Source organism: Varanus komodoensis, unplaced genomic scaffold, assembly GCF_004798865.1.
Source record: "Varanus komodoensis strain SLA01 unplaced genomic scaffold, ASM479886v1 scaffold15, whole genome shotgun sequence".
NCBI lineage: Eukaryota > Metazoa > Chordata > Lepidosauria > Squamata > Varanidae > Varanus > Varanus komodoensis.
The window spans coordinates 8,265,358-8,282,367 of record NW_025335440.1 but is presented as its reverse complement, the minus strand read 5'-3'; the positions used below and the strand labels follow the sequence as shown (position 1 = coordinate 8,282,367).

At 50.0% G+C, this 17,010-nt stretch overlaps 1 protein-coding gene across 1 annotated transcript in view; it reads left to right on the top strand.

Annotated features, from left to right (window-relative positions):
• MINDY4 (MINDY lysine 48 deubiquitinase 4) overlaps window positions 1-17,010 on the top strand; it is a 112,687-nt gene that overhangs the window by 82,309 nt on the left and 13,368 nt on the right. The window contains exons 16-17 of the mRNA XM_044424988.1: window positions 5,055-5,158; window positions 7,169-7,448. Coding sequence (XP_044280923.1) covers window positions 5,055-5,158; window positions 7,169-7,448 — 384 coding nt within the window. The remainder of the gene's footprint in view (window positions 1-5,054; window positions 5,159-7,168; window positions 7,449-17,010) is intronic.

The window sequence follows — 17,010 nt, the reverse complement described above, 5'->3', positions numbered from 1 at the left end:
AATAATAATAATAATAATAATAATAATAATAATAATAATAATAATTTGTAGTATGGACTATTTTCTCCTTCACTGAAGCTATCTTCAAATTGAAATACCCCATCACCATCTCCAACTCCATCATTATTCCAGCTTTTCCTTTGTGGATTGTCAACAGCTTCTTTTTGTTAGCATTCTGTGGTTCTGGGTATTTTGTGTGAAGGTCCTTGAATCATATAGTTGGAAGGACCCTAGGAAGCCATTGAGTCCAACTCCCTTCCCAATGCAGGGCTCAAGTCACCCATCCAAACACTAACCAGCCTGACCGTACTTAGCTTCAGAGGTCAGAGAGGATCAAGCACTTCAGGCTACATGAACCCACCTCGGGTTGGCCTACGCTGACATCATTTGGGGCTCTTTGGTGTTGCCTTGCCTAAGTCCAGATATGCAGCATACTGGTGGTTCAGTGAACCATTCCAGAGCAGACTTCAGGATGGGGATCAAGGGTTTGCAGCAACAACAACAACAAGATCCCTGCAAGGAGAAAACCAGCACAGAGGAAAAGGGTTGGATTAACCTGCTTCTCCTTGAGGTGCTGCATTTCTGTTTGCAGGGTTTAAAACAGTCAAACATTTGCTACAGGTAGGGATGTACCATCAGTCCTGTCCAATTGCTGCATCATTCTGCAATTATTTAAGATCACTTGAAAATCCACATTAATGTTCACAGGCAACTTTCTCTCATCTTTGCATTTTTCTACATCTCTTTCCCCAATTTCCCCAATTTCCCGCATTTTGGTGTGCAATTTTTGAGCACTGCAACATTCTGAGAAGTGCAGATAAATGTTTTCCAATCTGCACTAGTACAGGAAATACAGTCTGGGCAGGTTCACTGAAAACTGCAAACCAAGCAAAATCCTCCAGCCTCTCAGGTCCGGAATCAGATCAAGTACCTTTTCTGCACCCACAGAAACAAATAAAGAAGAAATGGTATGTGGCGTGGTTAAGAAGCACTGAAAGAGTCAAAAGAAGCCTTCAAAATGGCTGCTGTGGGTACCATTTTGTTTTAATTATTTGGGGGGGTATGATTTGGGGGTGCAGTGGGTGCCACATGCAGCTTGCAGCCCACATCTTGCCCACCTCGAAGATGCAGGCTGAAGGGAAGTTCCATCCAAAACAAGCTTCAGCCGTGCAACGATCAACTCGATGTTCACATCTCACGTCAGCCAACCGAATCCGTTAATGGCAACACGCACGTGTGTCGAAACGGAGTGTGCGATTTCTGGATCCAGCCTGCCATTGCTTGTTCTCTTAACATGGATGGGCTCATGCCATGAAGAAGGGCTGTGAGGTCGCCCACGGAGTATTACAGCTCAGCCACATGGATGGGAGGAGCCCGGCCTTCCTTTAAACACACAGATGTGATGGATTTAGTTTTTCAGTGGCCAACGAACAAGCAAGTCTACCATTAAAACAGACAGAGGGGCCAGCCCTGTTTTGGTGTCTGGATGTCAACATTTCCCCCAGCAACAAGCTACTAATTTTCTGGGAACGTCATGACGCTACTTGCTGGGCGAGGCTGAGTTTCCTATTTTCCGTTTGTCCTTCTGCTGGCAGGCAAAGGGATTTTTTTATCTGGGCAGAATGATCCTTGGGGCGCCCAGGTATGCAGGTCACACATCACCGTGTGCCTGCAAAGGGATTAAACTCCATAGCAGGTGCAACTTGAGTGCCTGCTCTCTCCGGACGGGTTAAATTCTGCTTTGGCCAACAGGTTGCTTGCTACTGCCATATGAAGCTGCAAAGCCCTTTCTAGAAAGGGCTGTCTAAAGACTGTCCGCTGGAACCTCACGGCTGAGGGCGTTTCTCCCTTTGAGAGTTTTTCCTCTGCCCAAAGAAAAGCCCAGAGAAGTCCCTTTATTAAGAGTGTGCAATCTTGAACAGAACAATTAGATCTCTTTGGCAGCTCAATCTTGTTCTTTTGGGCAATTGGGAGCAAAGGAGACAGCCTTCACGGCGGCCTGGATGAACGCTGCCCAGCTGTTCTGCCGGAGAGGAGGCTCAATAGGAATCTTTCATTTCAAGCTTGTTCTTCCTGGGGATTTAAAGACTGGAACTCTGTTTTATTATATTGCAATTTCTATTGAGGTATTAGGAAAGAACTGATTGCACCTTTATTGTTTAAGTTTCCTGGCAAAGACCATTTGTTTTATGTATCTTCCTGTTGAGCTGACCTGACACCGTTCTTGTTACTGGAAAATGTGCTAAGTATTTTTATCTATTTATTTTTTCTGCAGTTCTTAAGCTGGGAGCTTGGTCAACCTGGTTTTAATTTGTCCGGCATGGAGGATGCACAATTCTATACATCCTTGTATACATTTTTTTTTCTCTCTAGGTGTTTTTCAGCTTGGCCATGGACTGCAATGAACTGATTTAGCTTTGGACTGGCCTGTTTTTTGGTTGTTTGTTTTCAATTGCTTGTTGTTTTTTATTTATTTATAGCATATTTGTTTTTCTGCCCCGTTCTAATTAAGATTTAGTTTTTAGTATAGAGGTTATGGGTAGCCACCTTAAGTGTCCGCTTTGGCCAACGGCAAAATCTTTGCATTAGAATCTTTGCATGATGGATGCTGTCCGTGGTGGAAACTTGAGTCTGGCAACATCTGTAAAGCCCAAGTTGGGAAAACGTGGGGTGCCACATCCAAGTTAGAATGGCTGGAGGGGTGCACCTAGGCTGAGCTCCAGAAGAGCATCCAGCAGTGCGCAGCACTAAGTTAACTGATCAATAGAAACAGAGAAACAGAGCGAGTCAGAAGGGGTCTCCTGGGCCATCTAGTCTGACCCCTGGCTCCAGCCAGCTCCACTCATGACATACCCACCATGTGCACGTCCAGCCTTTCCTTGAACACCCTCAGTGATGGGGCCTCAACCACCTTCCATGGAAGCCCATTCTATACTCTAGGGGTCCTAACCGTCAGGAAGTACTTCCTGGCATCCAAATGGAACCTCGGTTCCCTGAGCTTTGCTCCTTTGGAGCGCATCCTGCCTTCCTCTCACCGCAGGGGAAAAAGATCATGACCCACCTCTGCGTGGCATCCCCTCACGTACCTGCATGTCGCTAACAGGTCCCCTCTGAGTCTCCTCCTCTCCAGACTGAAAAGACCCAGCTCCCTCAGTCTCACCTCATCTGGCTCACCCAACAAACCAGCCACCATCCTCGTGGCCCTTCGCTGCACCGATTCCAACTTGCGATATCCCTCTTGTAACGAGGGGCCCAGACCTGCACACAATACTCCAGCTGTGGGTACACCAGGGTCATATAGCATAGCCCCAGTATTACGCAAAGGCACGCTCCGACACGGCTGGTGAGACGGAATGCCTGTTTTCCCAGGTTGGGTGTATGTGCCACATCCACCCTGGAAGGCAGGATTCAGTTCAAGTGAGCCGTAAATCTTAAAGCTTCTTCCTTCATAGTTGCTTCCTCATTACCACAAAAGATGCAAACTGCAGATGTTGCTTCTCCTCAGACGCCTGAGGTACGACTCCAGATTCCCATCCCATTTGCACCCACAGTGGAATCAGAACTTCCTCCTATTGTCCACACTTCGTGTCCCATAGCCCCTAATTGACGTATGTCTCATTGCTCCGTTGTTTCAAGCAAAGGTATGAGATTTCCATGGCCCCAGTGTTTCTTAGACTAAAATATGGACAGCGGCCAGAGATGGTTCTGTCCATAAAATCAAATCTCTTTGACTATTCGTTATTTTTTATCAATTCAGCGCGTTAAAAGAAAGATTTTTAAATAGTCATTCGTATAATATGATATTATTATTTTGGTGTCAACGCCTTTTTATTGAAATCAACCGTTTGGATTCTGTTTTCATGACATTTGCTAAGACTGAGTATTATTTTTAGCTCTCACATCTTAATGCGTACTGTAGTTTGGCACTGGAAGGAAGCATGGAGATTGTTCTCTGATCTTATTCTTGGAATCAGTTAAAAAAAAGCACAGAAAAAATATGGATTCCAATATTTGACTTTAGGGGAGGATTTTCATATCAAAATCCTACTTAAACCACTCTGATTCCCCTGAAGTCTTGACTTAATCATTGCAAATGTATAAAATCATTGGGTTTGTTTTGATTTTCAAGCAGAGGGAAAAAATAATAAGCGGCTTTAAAGTGAGGAGCAATTCAAAATGCACACCGATTATGCAACACACACTTATAGGATTTTGGATAATCCTAGCGAAATCTAATATCTGTTTTATAGTATGTCACAGAACTTGGCCAAGGTCCAAAGAGCTGGACTGGGGAGTTTAACATGCTGCATGTTCGGCAGGCTTTCAAGACGTCTTGGAAGCATCTCTTAGTCCAAAGTACCACTAACTGAGACCGGCTGCAGGGACGGTTCTGTCAGCCATTTTAGCCACCATTTGAAGTGCCAGTGGTGACTTTTAAAGCCTGCACGGTTTGGACCTGAGCAATCTCAAGGACCACCTGCTCCCCCATAGGCACCTACCTAGATGTTATGCCCAACCTCAGTCATCCATCCTCTGGACAAGTTAGGTTGGCAGTGACTGGAAAGCACGTCCTTTTCTGTTGTGGCCCCCTGTAAGTCAAATGAAGCCACCTGAGGTTGCCCTGGCACCTGCGTTGCCACCTTTTGGCTATCAGACCTTCCAGCGTGGCACAGAGCGCACGCTTTGACCCACGCCGGCAAAAGGGTTTGCTGATTTGCTGTCCCTTTTTGAAGAAACGAGTCCTGCGACTCCCAGAATTTCCCAGCTATCATTGCTCCCCTCATGGCTGGAATTACAGGTTGTGTTTCATCTGAATGCAGGTACGTTTGTGCCCCGATTCCATTAATTTGTACTTCTCTTTCTTAGGCAGGAGAAATCCCATCTCTCAACACATCAGGAATTGTTTATAAGTGGGTGGGGGCTGCCACTGGAGAGAAACCGCCCCACTCTCCTTTGCTTCATGGGATGCTGCCCCCTGTATTTTATGGCATAGCACATTTTCCGAAGAAAGTATCCAAAGACTTTTACACCAAAACGCCCTCCTTTCCTTCAAGGGCGTGGCAGCCACATCACGTGTGAATGATGGCGCTGGGCCTGGTCAGCCCCAGCGCTTACCTCTCACTCCCTTTTCCCCACCAGAGTCCGTGGAGATTTTGATGTGAGCACAAACCAACTGATCGGGGCACATGGGTACTGCACGCAGGTAAATAAGGGAGCGCGCTCTGTTTCGGGGTCAAAATGCCTGTACTAGACAATGGGCTAGTTTGCTGAATTTCCCAGAGGGATTCCCCTTCCGTCAGATGATCGGATCAAGGTGGGTGGCAGCATCGTCTCTGCCAGGGTGAAAGCGATCTTTGCCCTGCAGCAGGGACTCCCATGGGGAGACCAGGGGCTGCTCACACGCAGGGGAGAGCGAAACCAGTCTTCGCTTGTGGCGTGACAACTCTGCCCCTGAGAGGATGGGCCGTGGGTTGCCCTTCTGTCGCTCGCTCTGCTCTTCAAGCCGGTAGAGTTAATGCTGAGGGCTCCTCAGAGAGGTGGGCCAGGACTTCTGGGGGGCGATCCCTGGCTCCTCCCCGAGGTTTGCTGATGTGAGTCCCGGTGGACAGGGGCACTGCAGGGAGTAGGTGGAGCTGCTCCAGCTATCGGTGCGCCAGTGACGTAGAAGGAGCCCCAGTTGCTGCACAGGCGGGTGCTGTGAACATACCGTTCTACCACAACATGTCTCCGGGCTATGAATGGAAGCCCTCCGAAAAGTGCTGCCGTGACGTCTCTGCTCAGATGTCGTCAGTCCCAGCCTGTGGCTTCCTTGGTGGAGTCCACCCCTCGTCTGCCTTTGACTTTCCCTAGCGCGGTGGTCTCCCCCAGGGAGCTTGGCCTCCTCAGGAGGTGCCCAACGATCCAGTTCAGGCAAAAAGTGCAGAAAAACATTTGCTCAGTCTCAAAGCACAGACCAACAGATGGCCTAGAATGGGAGTGCAGCAGGAACTAAGGCAGAAACGCCGAGTCTGGCTGTGCGCAGCCCCGCACTGAACGGCCTCCCGGGTTCTCTGAAGGCCTGCAGCCTCCCTGGCGCGGCCAGGTACTCCCTCCCGTCTGCACCGCAGAAAAGCTTCCCCACTTCCCTCCCCCCGGAGCGTTTCTCCTCGGCTCTCCCTCCACACCTGGGCGGATTTTCCAGAAGAGCCTCTTGTTTGCACCTGCTCGCTATCCGGACGCCTCCCGTTCCCGACTCTGAGATGCTTTCTTGCCGATGGCTCCTTGTCTGGGCCTCTGGGCAATTGACCAGTCATTGGGCTTGCTTAAGTGGGGGCGTCGCCATGGGGCGACCCCAGCCGGGCATTTGCCTTCCGGGGGAGCAGCTGGCCGCTAGCCGCAGCTCTGCTTCCAGCGGGGAGCAGGAACCGACCGTAGCACGCAGCTCCCTTCTCCCTTCTCCCTCCTCCTGGTCCTCAGTGAGATGGAGCTAATGCATTCCGGCAGGCTGGGCCGCCCCTGGCCAACCATAACAAGAGCAGTGTGTGGGTCTTGCGGATGGATCGGTAAAAGCGTGAAGGAAGGAACAAGAGACCAAGGCAAGACGGCTGCTCGCCAATTCTGTGTGCCTGAGTTTTGTCCCGACTGAAGATGAGGGGCAAGAGATCAGCCAACAATAAAGGTGTGGGGTTCCCTAAGGGATCCGGAAAGCAACCTGCCTGGTAGCACCCCCGTAAACAGGTTCTGGGGAGCCTTCCCAGGCGGCAGATGGAACCAAGGAGAAGGCGCCAGGTCCTTCCAGAGTGTCGGAGCCAGTGTGGCCTGGAGGCTAGAGTGCTGGACCGGGGACCTGGGAGAGCCGGTTCAGGTCCCCGCCTCCCCCGCCTCAGAGGGTGGGTGCTGTGTAGATAAAAAAGAGTGGGGGATGCCTGTGCCAGCTGCCTCGGTTCCTCGCAAGGGGAAAAACGGTGGGCCAAACCTGCAGTGGGCGAGGATAATGGGAGGCCGAGAGTGGTAGATGCAGAGGATCAAGCTCGTACTCAGGAAAGAAGAGGAGAAACGAATGGGGAGACAAGGCTGGGATGCAGTAAGGTCCAGGGGCCTGTGCGGGAGATGAGGGGGGTGTTGGTGGACCCTCGGGGAGAGTGGCCGGCAGTTGAAATGAGCCTGAGCTGCTGCCGTGGATCCAAAGCTGCAGCCCCTTCCCAGGCGAAGGCCCTGGAGAAGGACAGGCCTGCCCCACCAAAGCCCTTCAGAGATTCTGGCGCCCCTCTGCCCACCCTCATGCCCCTCTCTCCCCTTTGACCCAGGAGCTGGTCAACCTGCTGCTGACGGGCAAGGCCGTGCCCAACGTCTTCAACGACACGATGGAGCTGGATGCCGGGAATGGGAACGTCACCGTCTTAAAAGGCATCGCCAGCCGCAGCGAGATTGGCCTGCTGTCCCTCTTCGAGCACTACAACGTCTGCCAGGTGGGTGCCCAGTGCCACCTTCCGATCCCCACAACCCACCATCCAGTTCTGGAGGTGGACTCCCACTGGGCGTTCCTTGTGCGGGAAGCAGCGCAGAAGCAGGCCGGCTGCATTTCCCCCTCCTGCCCCTTCATTCTTCCCCAGCTTTGCCTGCCCCACTTTCATCTCCTCCTGATTTCTGGTTTCCTTTGGAAAGTTCTGAAGTTGGTCTCCGTTTAGAGCGCAAAGGTTCGCTGCCCCTCTTTTACTGCTGAATTCGCGTATTTTGCATTACGAAGGCTGACATGTCCCTCACCAAAACACCGCTTGATGTGATAATGTCTGTGGATGCACCACGATTAGCCTGGGGTGGTGAACAAGCGCTGTGCGTGGCACTAGTGGAGACACCGTGAAAAAAGCAAAAACCTTCATCTGATGTTCCGGCCAGTTCCAGCAGGACCCAGATGGACCGCTTTGGCCTCATTCTGGTCCCGTTTCTCCCAGATCTCCTTAACAGAGCCGAAATGGCCTCATCTCAGCCAGCAATGAAACGTGAGCCTGTGTTTCCCCTTGAAGGAGCTGTAGCATGTTATTAACACACGGCGTCTGGGGACACGAGACTCTGGATGAGTAGCTTAATCAGTTGCAGAAATCCCAGTGGAGGACATGAGTTTTTGATTAAGAGCATGTGGCCGTCGCTGTACGCTGGAGTTCTTAAGTCACACAGTGCACATGAGACGGGCGGCAAAATGCAAATAAAATTCCAGTGGGTTTAGTTCTTCCAGGACTTAGTTCTGAAGTGGGGGTAGAGGCAGCTGCTGCCTCTCCACTGTCATAACCTAGCGAAGCTCAGTTTGACCCATTTGAGCATAGAAGCATAGAAACAGAGTGAGCCAGAAGGGGCCTTCTGGGTGATCTAGTCTGACCCCCGGCTCCAGCCAGCTCCACTCATGACATGCCCACCATGTGCACGTCCAGCCTATCCTTGAACACCTTCACCGGTGGGGCCTCAATGACCTCTCGTGGAAGCCCATTCCACACCCTCGGGGTCCTGACTGTCAGGAAGTGCTTCCTGGCATCTAAATGGAACCTGGGTTCCCTGAGCTTTGCTCCATTGGAGCACATCCTGCCTTCCTCTGCAGGGGAGAACAGGTCTCTACCCACCTCCATGTGACACCCCCTCACATACCTGTGTGTCGCCAACATACCCCCCTCTGAGTCTCTGCTCCAGGCTGAAGAGACCCAGTTCCCTCAGTCTCGCCTCACACCCCACCCCCTGCAAACCGGCCACCAACCTTGTGGCCCTACGCTGCACTGACTCCAACCTGGCTATATCCTTCCTGTAATGAGGGGCCCAAAACTGAACACGATGCTCCAGCTGTGGGCGCACCAGAGTTACACTGAGTGACAGCAATACCTCTCTCGATCTAGAAGCCACACTTACGGTTATGCAACCAAGGGTGGCATTCGCCCTCTTGACCACCGTGTAACACCGTTGGCTCCTGTTTAGCCTGCAGGTGATCAGCACCCCGAAGTCCCTTTCACAAGTGCTGCTCTCCAGCCACTTGTCTTCTAACCTGTACTTATGACCCCTGTTCCTATGCCCCAGGTGCAAGACTTTGCATTTACCTGCATTGAACACCATCCTGTTATCCCCCACCCACTTCCATAGTCTGTCCAGATGCCACTGTGTCGAAGTCGGCATGGCCAAACAACAATGAACCACATCCTTTGGGATAAGACACACACACCCCTCTTATGCAGGATTTCACTAAGTAGCACTGAATTTTCTTGTGGCCTGGAAAACAGAACTGTGCAAGCAACGTCCATAGTGCCCCAGGCTGATCCTAAATGTAATTTGCAAAGGTCAGAGGGGTGGATTGCTTCAAAGAATGTGCTTCCGTCTTTTAGGAGGATGTGTTGTTGAGGCTGTGGTCCCATAATAGAAGTCGATGGGCAAAGAATTGGGTATGGTGGAAGGTTGTTATTTGGAGTTCCTAAGACTAAGAAGTAGGACAGAAAGAAATCTAATGTGAGTGTCATGGAGAGTGTGAGAACGGTGCATGGGCTTTGGTCTTTAGTTTGGACCGAGGCTTTGGACAGACAGGTTCGGCCTTGTGGTGGCTAAGCGATTTCTGGCTCTCCAGTAAGAATCCTAGAAATTAGTTCCGGTCATTCTGGAGCATGAAAACACACCCTTATCAAGGTACTAGGCCCCACATGGGGCTTCTCTCTCCCTCTTCTTCCTCACGTGTCGTTGCTATTTGCACCTCAGGTGAAGTAACCAGGCACCGAAAAACAAACACGCACATCAGTTTTCGGAATTAACCCTCCTGGCCTGGCTTAATGTAGCAAATTTATTGCTCCTTTCTCTAACCTCCTGTTGGTTCCTGGGCTATCTACTCTCCTCGTTGCCTTTCACGTCTTCTGGTTACTGTCCAGATTTGCAAGTGATTACAGAACAGCTTGGATAATCCTTAGGTTATTTTCAAAGGTGACCTGTTCATGAGTAATGTGATTTATTGCTTCGGCCTCCTTAAGGTAGCCAGCATTCTTGTTTTTCTCTTGCCCTGCCAAGCTCTGCTTCGCAGTTGCTCTCGATCTCCCATCATGTTTTCTCTTTCTCGGGCACTTGGCACGTCCACTTGTGCTCTGGAATGTCTCCGCCATAACTGTGAACTCGCTTTGTTGCTGCGTCTCTTACCTATCCATCCTGTACTGGAGACAAGGTGGAAGGAAGGTGGGGAAACCATTCCAGCCCTTTGAGTCTTGCCAGCAAAATGCCCTGAAAGTTCAGTTCTGTGTACTTATTTTCAGCCAAGAAAGTCTGGCTGGAAGCTTAGCAAAGAGCATTTTACAGGGAATGATAACCATCAAATCTGCATTTTACCAGGACCATTTTACAGCTCTGAAATGGGTACCTTGTTTATGGCCCGTTTAGGTCAGGAGCGGGCAAGAAAGCACAGAAAATGCATCCTTCGGTTTGTTTTCAGCCCTCGACAGCTTCGATTGGAACAGACTTTTGCCAGCACTTGCCAGATATCAAATTAAGAGCAATCCAGCGCTCCTGGCGGCTGCTGCCAGCCTGCTGATTTACTGGCATTGCCTTCTGCTTACTAAAGTGGGGGAGGGAGGCGAATCAAAGCCCCTGGGGCCTTGATTACAAGCAGCGCAACTGGGCAGAGATTCAGCCAAAATACAGGGAAAGCGTGGCTCAAGAACCCAGATCTTGCAGGACGATGCCTGGCCAAAAGCAAGCGATCTCCGGGGAGTGCTTAAGGAGGCAGGACGGTCAGGGGCCCGTAAGCCTCTGAGCATGGAACATTTGGTGCAGGGTGGGCAGGGGGTGGAGGCCATCTCTGCCTTCCTCTTCCTCTCCCCCAGCAAGTCGGCTCCATGGCCAATTTCACAGGTCCATCTGCAGGGCTCTGGAGAAGCTGGACTGTAGCATGGTTACCTTGCATCCCGGTGCCTCTGCTCTCCTCCGCTCTCTACCCTACTGGGAGCCCTGATCCCCCAAGTAAGAGCCCCCGGAGCAAACTCCCTGGGATCTGAGCATCTGAGGAATTCTTTGGCTCCCTTGACAGTATCTTCTTGCCCAGAAGATCACTCAGTGTCTGTGTTCACGCAGCAGGACAAGCAATCCTGCATGGCTACCACGGTTCCGTTTTTTTAACCACGATCCATCTGACGGACAATCAAGCAGCTTCTATTTTATTGCGGTTTCCATGCTCCCTGCTCAGTCCTCCCACCACTGGCATGCATCCCATCATCCACTGCACCCGAAGCCCAATCCCAAGGTGCATCACTCCCGCCTGCATTTTCTGCCTCTTCCTCATTGGTGCACACACAGAGAATGGCTGGCCGGAGCGCACCTGGGTGACCCAGCAGGACCTTTGTTGTGTTCTTATGTGTCCAGACAACACAATGGAAAAACAGCTTTTTTTTCTTTAGAAGCTCATAATTAATGATTAGCCTAATTTGGTGTTGACATCTCTTTTCTTTCATTCCTTTCCAATTCTGTAGAATTGTTGCTTTAAAAGAAGAAGGAAGAATAAGGTGCTTGGATATTGGCACAAGTATTTCCTTATTTTGAGAAAATAAAGCATGGGAAGTCCTTCCGTACTTTATATGTTTTAAAAGGAAACACTTTAAAAGATTTTTTCAAGGTCATTGTAAATGTCATGAAAAGGACTTGTTCTTTCTATTTATAACAAATTGAGAGGGGGAGAGAGAGAGAGAAAGCGCGCGCGCGCACACACGAGTGAGCGCTTTCAGATGTTTTTTCCCATTCCGTTCTGTTCTTTCCTTGTCATGGCTTCCTAAGATTCCAGGCCCAATAATTCATTCACTAGCTTAATTATAATACTAAATTTTATGTCCTAAATTCCATCCTTTCTCTTAATACTATGCTATTTTTCACATGACACTATTATTATCAATATCCTGGCATTATTAATTTCAGTTCTATAGAGCTCTATAGCCAAAGCTCTCTGAAAGTTCGTAAACACAAGTGCAATAGTAACCATGAATGCGAAGGAAAATACAAACACAATAAAACCGAGTTTAAAAAATGCGACATTCAAAATCTAAAAGTTGTCTCCAACTTAAGGCACCCCTTGGATGAGTGCCACCCAAGAGACCGCCCCTGCCATGGCGACCCTGCTCAGCTCTTCTAAAGTCAAGGCTGTGGCTTCTTCGATGGAGTCCAGCCATCTCCTTTTATACCACATAGGTAATCTTTTACGGTTTTAGCTGTTTTGCTTTTTATGCTATTTGTGTTTGTTTTATTTGTTTTTATGGGGTGTGGTAAACTGCATGAAGAGCTTTGGATGTGGGGCAGTATATAAATGAAACAAGTCGTCATCCTCTCAGATTTGGTCTTCCTTTTCTTCTTCTGCCTTCAACTTTCCCTAACTGTATTGTCTTCTCCAGGGCATTTGGCCTTCTCTTGATGTGTCCGGAGCAAGACAGCCTCCGTTTCCTCTTTTCTGCTTCTAGGGAAAGCTCTAGCTGGACCTGACCTAGGACCCACTGGCTCGTCTTTCTGCCGCTCCAGAGCATTTGCAGAGACCATGTTTTGAGCGCATCCATTTCCTTCTGGTCTGCTTTCTGCACCGTCCAGCTTTCACACTCGGGCCCTTCCTTAAACCCTCTCCCCCACCCATGGGAAACACTGGTCCCCCGTCCCCACCGCAGAGAGAAGCTCCCCCTTGGCAGAGACCAAGTGTTCCAGCCCAGCCTTTTGGCCTCGCAGGGTGAGACGCCGGCTTCTAGGGCAGTGCCCCATGCTCAGAGTCTTTTGTGGGCCTCCTTGCACCCCTGCCCAGCCGCAGCCGTGGTACAAACACTGTTGATGCATCAGGCAGCGTCTCCGCATCTTCTCCCCACGGAGCAGCCGCCATGCATCCCCCTGCAGGGACCAGGCGGCCCCAGAGCTGCCCGTGGCGTGTTCGTCTGCCCCTTGCTCCATGCAGGCACAGGATCCCTCCACCCCACCCGCCACCCTTCCTGGCAGTCTGGGCGGGAGGCCTGCCCCTGCTCTGCAGGAGGGACCGAGGGGCTGCCGGCTACCCTCAACCCACCTGCAGGCTGGCTCTCCCTGGGTCCCTGTCCGGAGAATGCAGGCGGGCAAGGAAGGGCAAGAGGCCGTGCGTCTTGCTAGGATGCTGCCCGGTAGGGCTGACCTCAGTAGGGCTGACCTGCCCCTCAGGGCGAGGAGGGGATGGTCACCCAAGGGGCCGAGGAGAGCAGGAGGGGCAGCCGGGGGCAGCTGTGCTCCTGTGGCGTAATGCCGAGGGTGCAGGACTGGCACTGTGCAGGTTCGGGTCCCCACTTGGCCATGGAGTTCATGCGGAGACTTTGGGACCGTCCGACTCTCAGCCTAACATACCTCCCAGGGTTCTTGTTGTGAGGATCAGTCAGAGTGGAGGAGAACCTTGCACACCTCCTTGGGTTCCTAGCAAGAGGAAGAAAGCTGGAGTGTAAAGGCAATGCTGTTGTTGTTGTTGTTGTTGTTGTAATTGAGGTTCTATCAGATCTGGAAGTGCAGGCAATCTGGGAGGCTGCAGAACCATGGGAAGATGTGACACAGGAAGCAAAGCTGTCTCTGGGAGCCTGGGCAAGCTCAGAACCAGCACCAAAAGACCGTCAGAATAAATCACACAGTGCCCTCTCGGAAAGATTGTTCTCAGGAACGTCCTGAGATTGTCCTTTGCTGATCCCCCTAGAAATGAAAGGTCACTTGGAGGAATTTTGTTTGCCCTTTTATTTTCCTGGCTGCCTCGCCCACTTCCCCCCACGCCATGCCCTGGAATGACACCAAGAACGGGGCACTCTGGAGAAAGGGCCTGGGCGCCAGCACTGTCTCTACTGTTGCCGGTGGCGGGTTCTTCCTTGGACCCAAATTGCCTCCACGCCAACCTGCATTTTGATCTTTTTTTTTAAAAGCTTAGCTCTGCTGCTGCGGGTTTCCTTTCCCCATGGCTGGTATCGTCCGTCTCTTTCGGCTGTTTCTGCTGCCCCTCACGTAGAGCTGTGGAAGGCCCCACGGATTTGCCTTGTTTGCAAGGTGCATCCATGGCTCATGGTCCGACTGCAAAGAATACATAGCAGATTCCTTTAAAGTCTGCACGATACGGTGGGAGAATACATTGCCCCTTCTCAGAGGGCAACACAGAAGAAACATTGAGAAGAAACGTTTTCTTGAGAAGAAGCATTTTCACATTTTGCATGTTTCCTGGGAGTTCTAAGAGTTGTTATCCACCTTCAGGCTCCCTGCTGAGGGTCTGTATAAGAGAAACACCCAAAGGGACCTTCTCCTCCCCAGAGCGATGTGTGTCCATAGCTGAACTCAGCAATACAATGCACATTCAGCTTGCAGTGTGGACACGGTGTGAGACAATTGTTTTTCTGCCATAGAGCGATTTGCTTTGCTTTATGTTTTGCTTTTCCTGTGCATTTTTATGCTCAGAAGAAAACAATCCTGTGAGGTAGGGCAGGCTGAGAGGTAATGAGTGGCCTAGATAATCCCAGGAGAAACAGGTGGCCATGTGTCCGTCTTACGCAGAGGAATGTCCCCGGCTGTCTTGCTATTGCATCTGAGACATTCTCTCTCTCTCTCTCGTGTGTGTGAGAGACAGCAACCCCATGTGAATTCTGCCCTCTGTACCCTTCTGCTGAAAAAGGGGAGCTTGGGTTGACAGTTGAGTTTTCTACTGGGGCTGAAATTTGAGTCGTTTGGTCCCAGGAAAGAGTTGTTTGCACTCTCTTGACTGCAATCTGCCATTCCTGCTGCCCGATGGAGGCATCTCGCCCTGTTCCACAGGTCCTGCAATTCCAGTTCAGGATTTCCAGCTTCACTGATGCATCAGTTGTGATGCTTAGTTGTTATTATCTAATAATCAACCCATCTGCATAAGTAGCCACGCTTGGTCAGCGGCTTCTGTCAGGATTTCTGAGACAACCATTACGGAAAGGTTTAAGTCTGCAGGTCAGTATTCTATAAAGATGAATCCTGATTGGTATTCATTTCCACAGTCCCCTGAGCTGTCCAGCTCAATCTGCTCAGCCAGTCCTTCAAGGGGCCACATTTTCTGCCCTCCCTTCCTTTTTAAAGTTGCAAAATAAATTCATTGCCAGAATTATTTCAGTCTCCCCCCACACACACACACTTTGTAAGGTTGTGAATTCAGAGACCAGATAAGAGGCTGGCGTTCCATTCTAATCACGTCGCAAGTGGCTGCAGAAAGACTTCTGTCTCTCTCCTCTCTGGGCTAGGTGCAAAATGGATTTGGATGTTGTGAGCCGCCACCGCCGGCTCGCTGCAGGGGAATTAAATTTAGCATTGTGGGAGGGTAAAACAAAGCTAATCAACTGTGAAGGTTGCCTGCCCCCTCAGGAAGGTGCAGATTAGTTTCGCTTTGCAGGTGGCCCTTTCGAAGGGATGGCGAGTTGCAAACATGAAAATTGCCAGCCAAACTTAGGAGAGCCCAAAAGGGACAGCCCAAAACCTGAGAGACGGCAGAGACCTGCTTTTCTCCGCAGTGGCCTGCTGCAGAGCCATTAAAGCTAGTGAGAGGCCAAGAGGCACCTTTGCTTTTAAAATGGCTTTTATGTTATTATGCCCTGTAAATGGGCAAGTGTATAGGATGCTTGGGAGCAAATTAGCAAATCATTAGTATGAAACAACTCTCTATGTGTTTTTTGTTTGAGACTTTATTTGAGCTTGTACCTTCTACCCTGCATAGCCTTGCCTAACCCCACACAGTTACTGACTCTGAAAATACCCTGGTTTTCCACAACCTGGATTAATCTGAGTGAAATTCTTGATTGCATGCAATCTTCCCGTTTGCTCTTCTTTCACAGTCACAAGCTTTGGCTTCTGATTTTAAACAAACCACAGTTCTTTGTGACAGCAAAGCTCAATGAACTGAGGTTTGTTTTAACTCAACTGAAGGTGCTGCCCTAGGCATGCTTATTTATATTATTTGTTATTTTAATGTCTTATGGTTTTTCCTCTTTTAAGGAAGCCAAGGTAGCTTATATACTCTCTTTTCTCTATTTTACCCCTGCTGGTAGACTGAGAGTCCACGACTGGCCCAGTGTCATCCAGTGAGTTTTATGATGAGCAGGAACCAAAACCCAGATCTTCCAAGTCCCAACCCAAGACTCTAGCCACCAGACCATGCTACTTTAGATCCTGTACATGGCTGGCAGGGGCATCCCAGGAGCTGTAGGCCTTTTTCAGTCTAAACATGCACAGGAGTGTATCCTTAGTGAACAAACCAGGATCTGAAATCATGGTTTATTCCTGGCTTGTTTAATTAACTAGAGTTTGAGGGGGAGAGATGGGAATGGAGAGTGTCTGAGCCCAAGGCTAATGCAAAGAGAGCAGGTAATACTCTCTCACCGACTTCTTTTGAAGTCCTGTAAGCATCACTGGCGTGACACTCTCTGTGAACCAGTGGTACCCCCTTGAAGTTATATAAACAAATCAGAGGTTGAAGCAAGTCACGGAGTTATTTTCCTGGGATGCCTGATCGTGCAAACAGGTGTGTCTTGGCCTTGCACCTGCAGGTCAGTCGTGTTAGACGTTCCCCTCAAAAACTTGCCTGCTGCATTCAAGGGTCGGATCTGCAGTTAAAACCTCTCTGTATTGCTGTAAATCAGGGCTAGGTAACGTGTGCCCCGCCCCATGTTTGGGCCTACAACTTCCATGATCCCACTGTTTGCTCAGCTGGTTCGGCCTGATGGGAGTTGTAGGGCAAGACTTCCTGAGGCCACAAGTTGGCCACCCCTTCTGTTGGCCGAGGCCCCACGTCCTGTCCCACACCTAAAAGTGTAACCTGGACCATTTTCCCAGAATGCAGCCATGCCATGATGGTTATCAGTGTATCCTGGAAGCCAGAACTGTGAAAAGTACTCCCTTAACTGGGCGGCCTATGAGATATTTTAGTATGCCTCTAATTCCACATCAAAAGGCATTCTTAGGAATTTGTTTCTTCTGGATCAAGGGGAAAGGAAGATGAAGGGCTTGTTTGGTTTTCGAAATGCCACCATATGCATGTTTTTAGAACGGAAA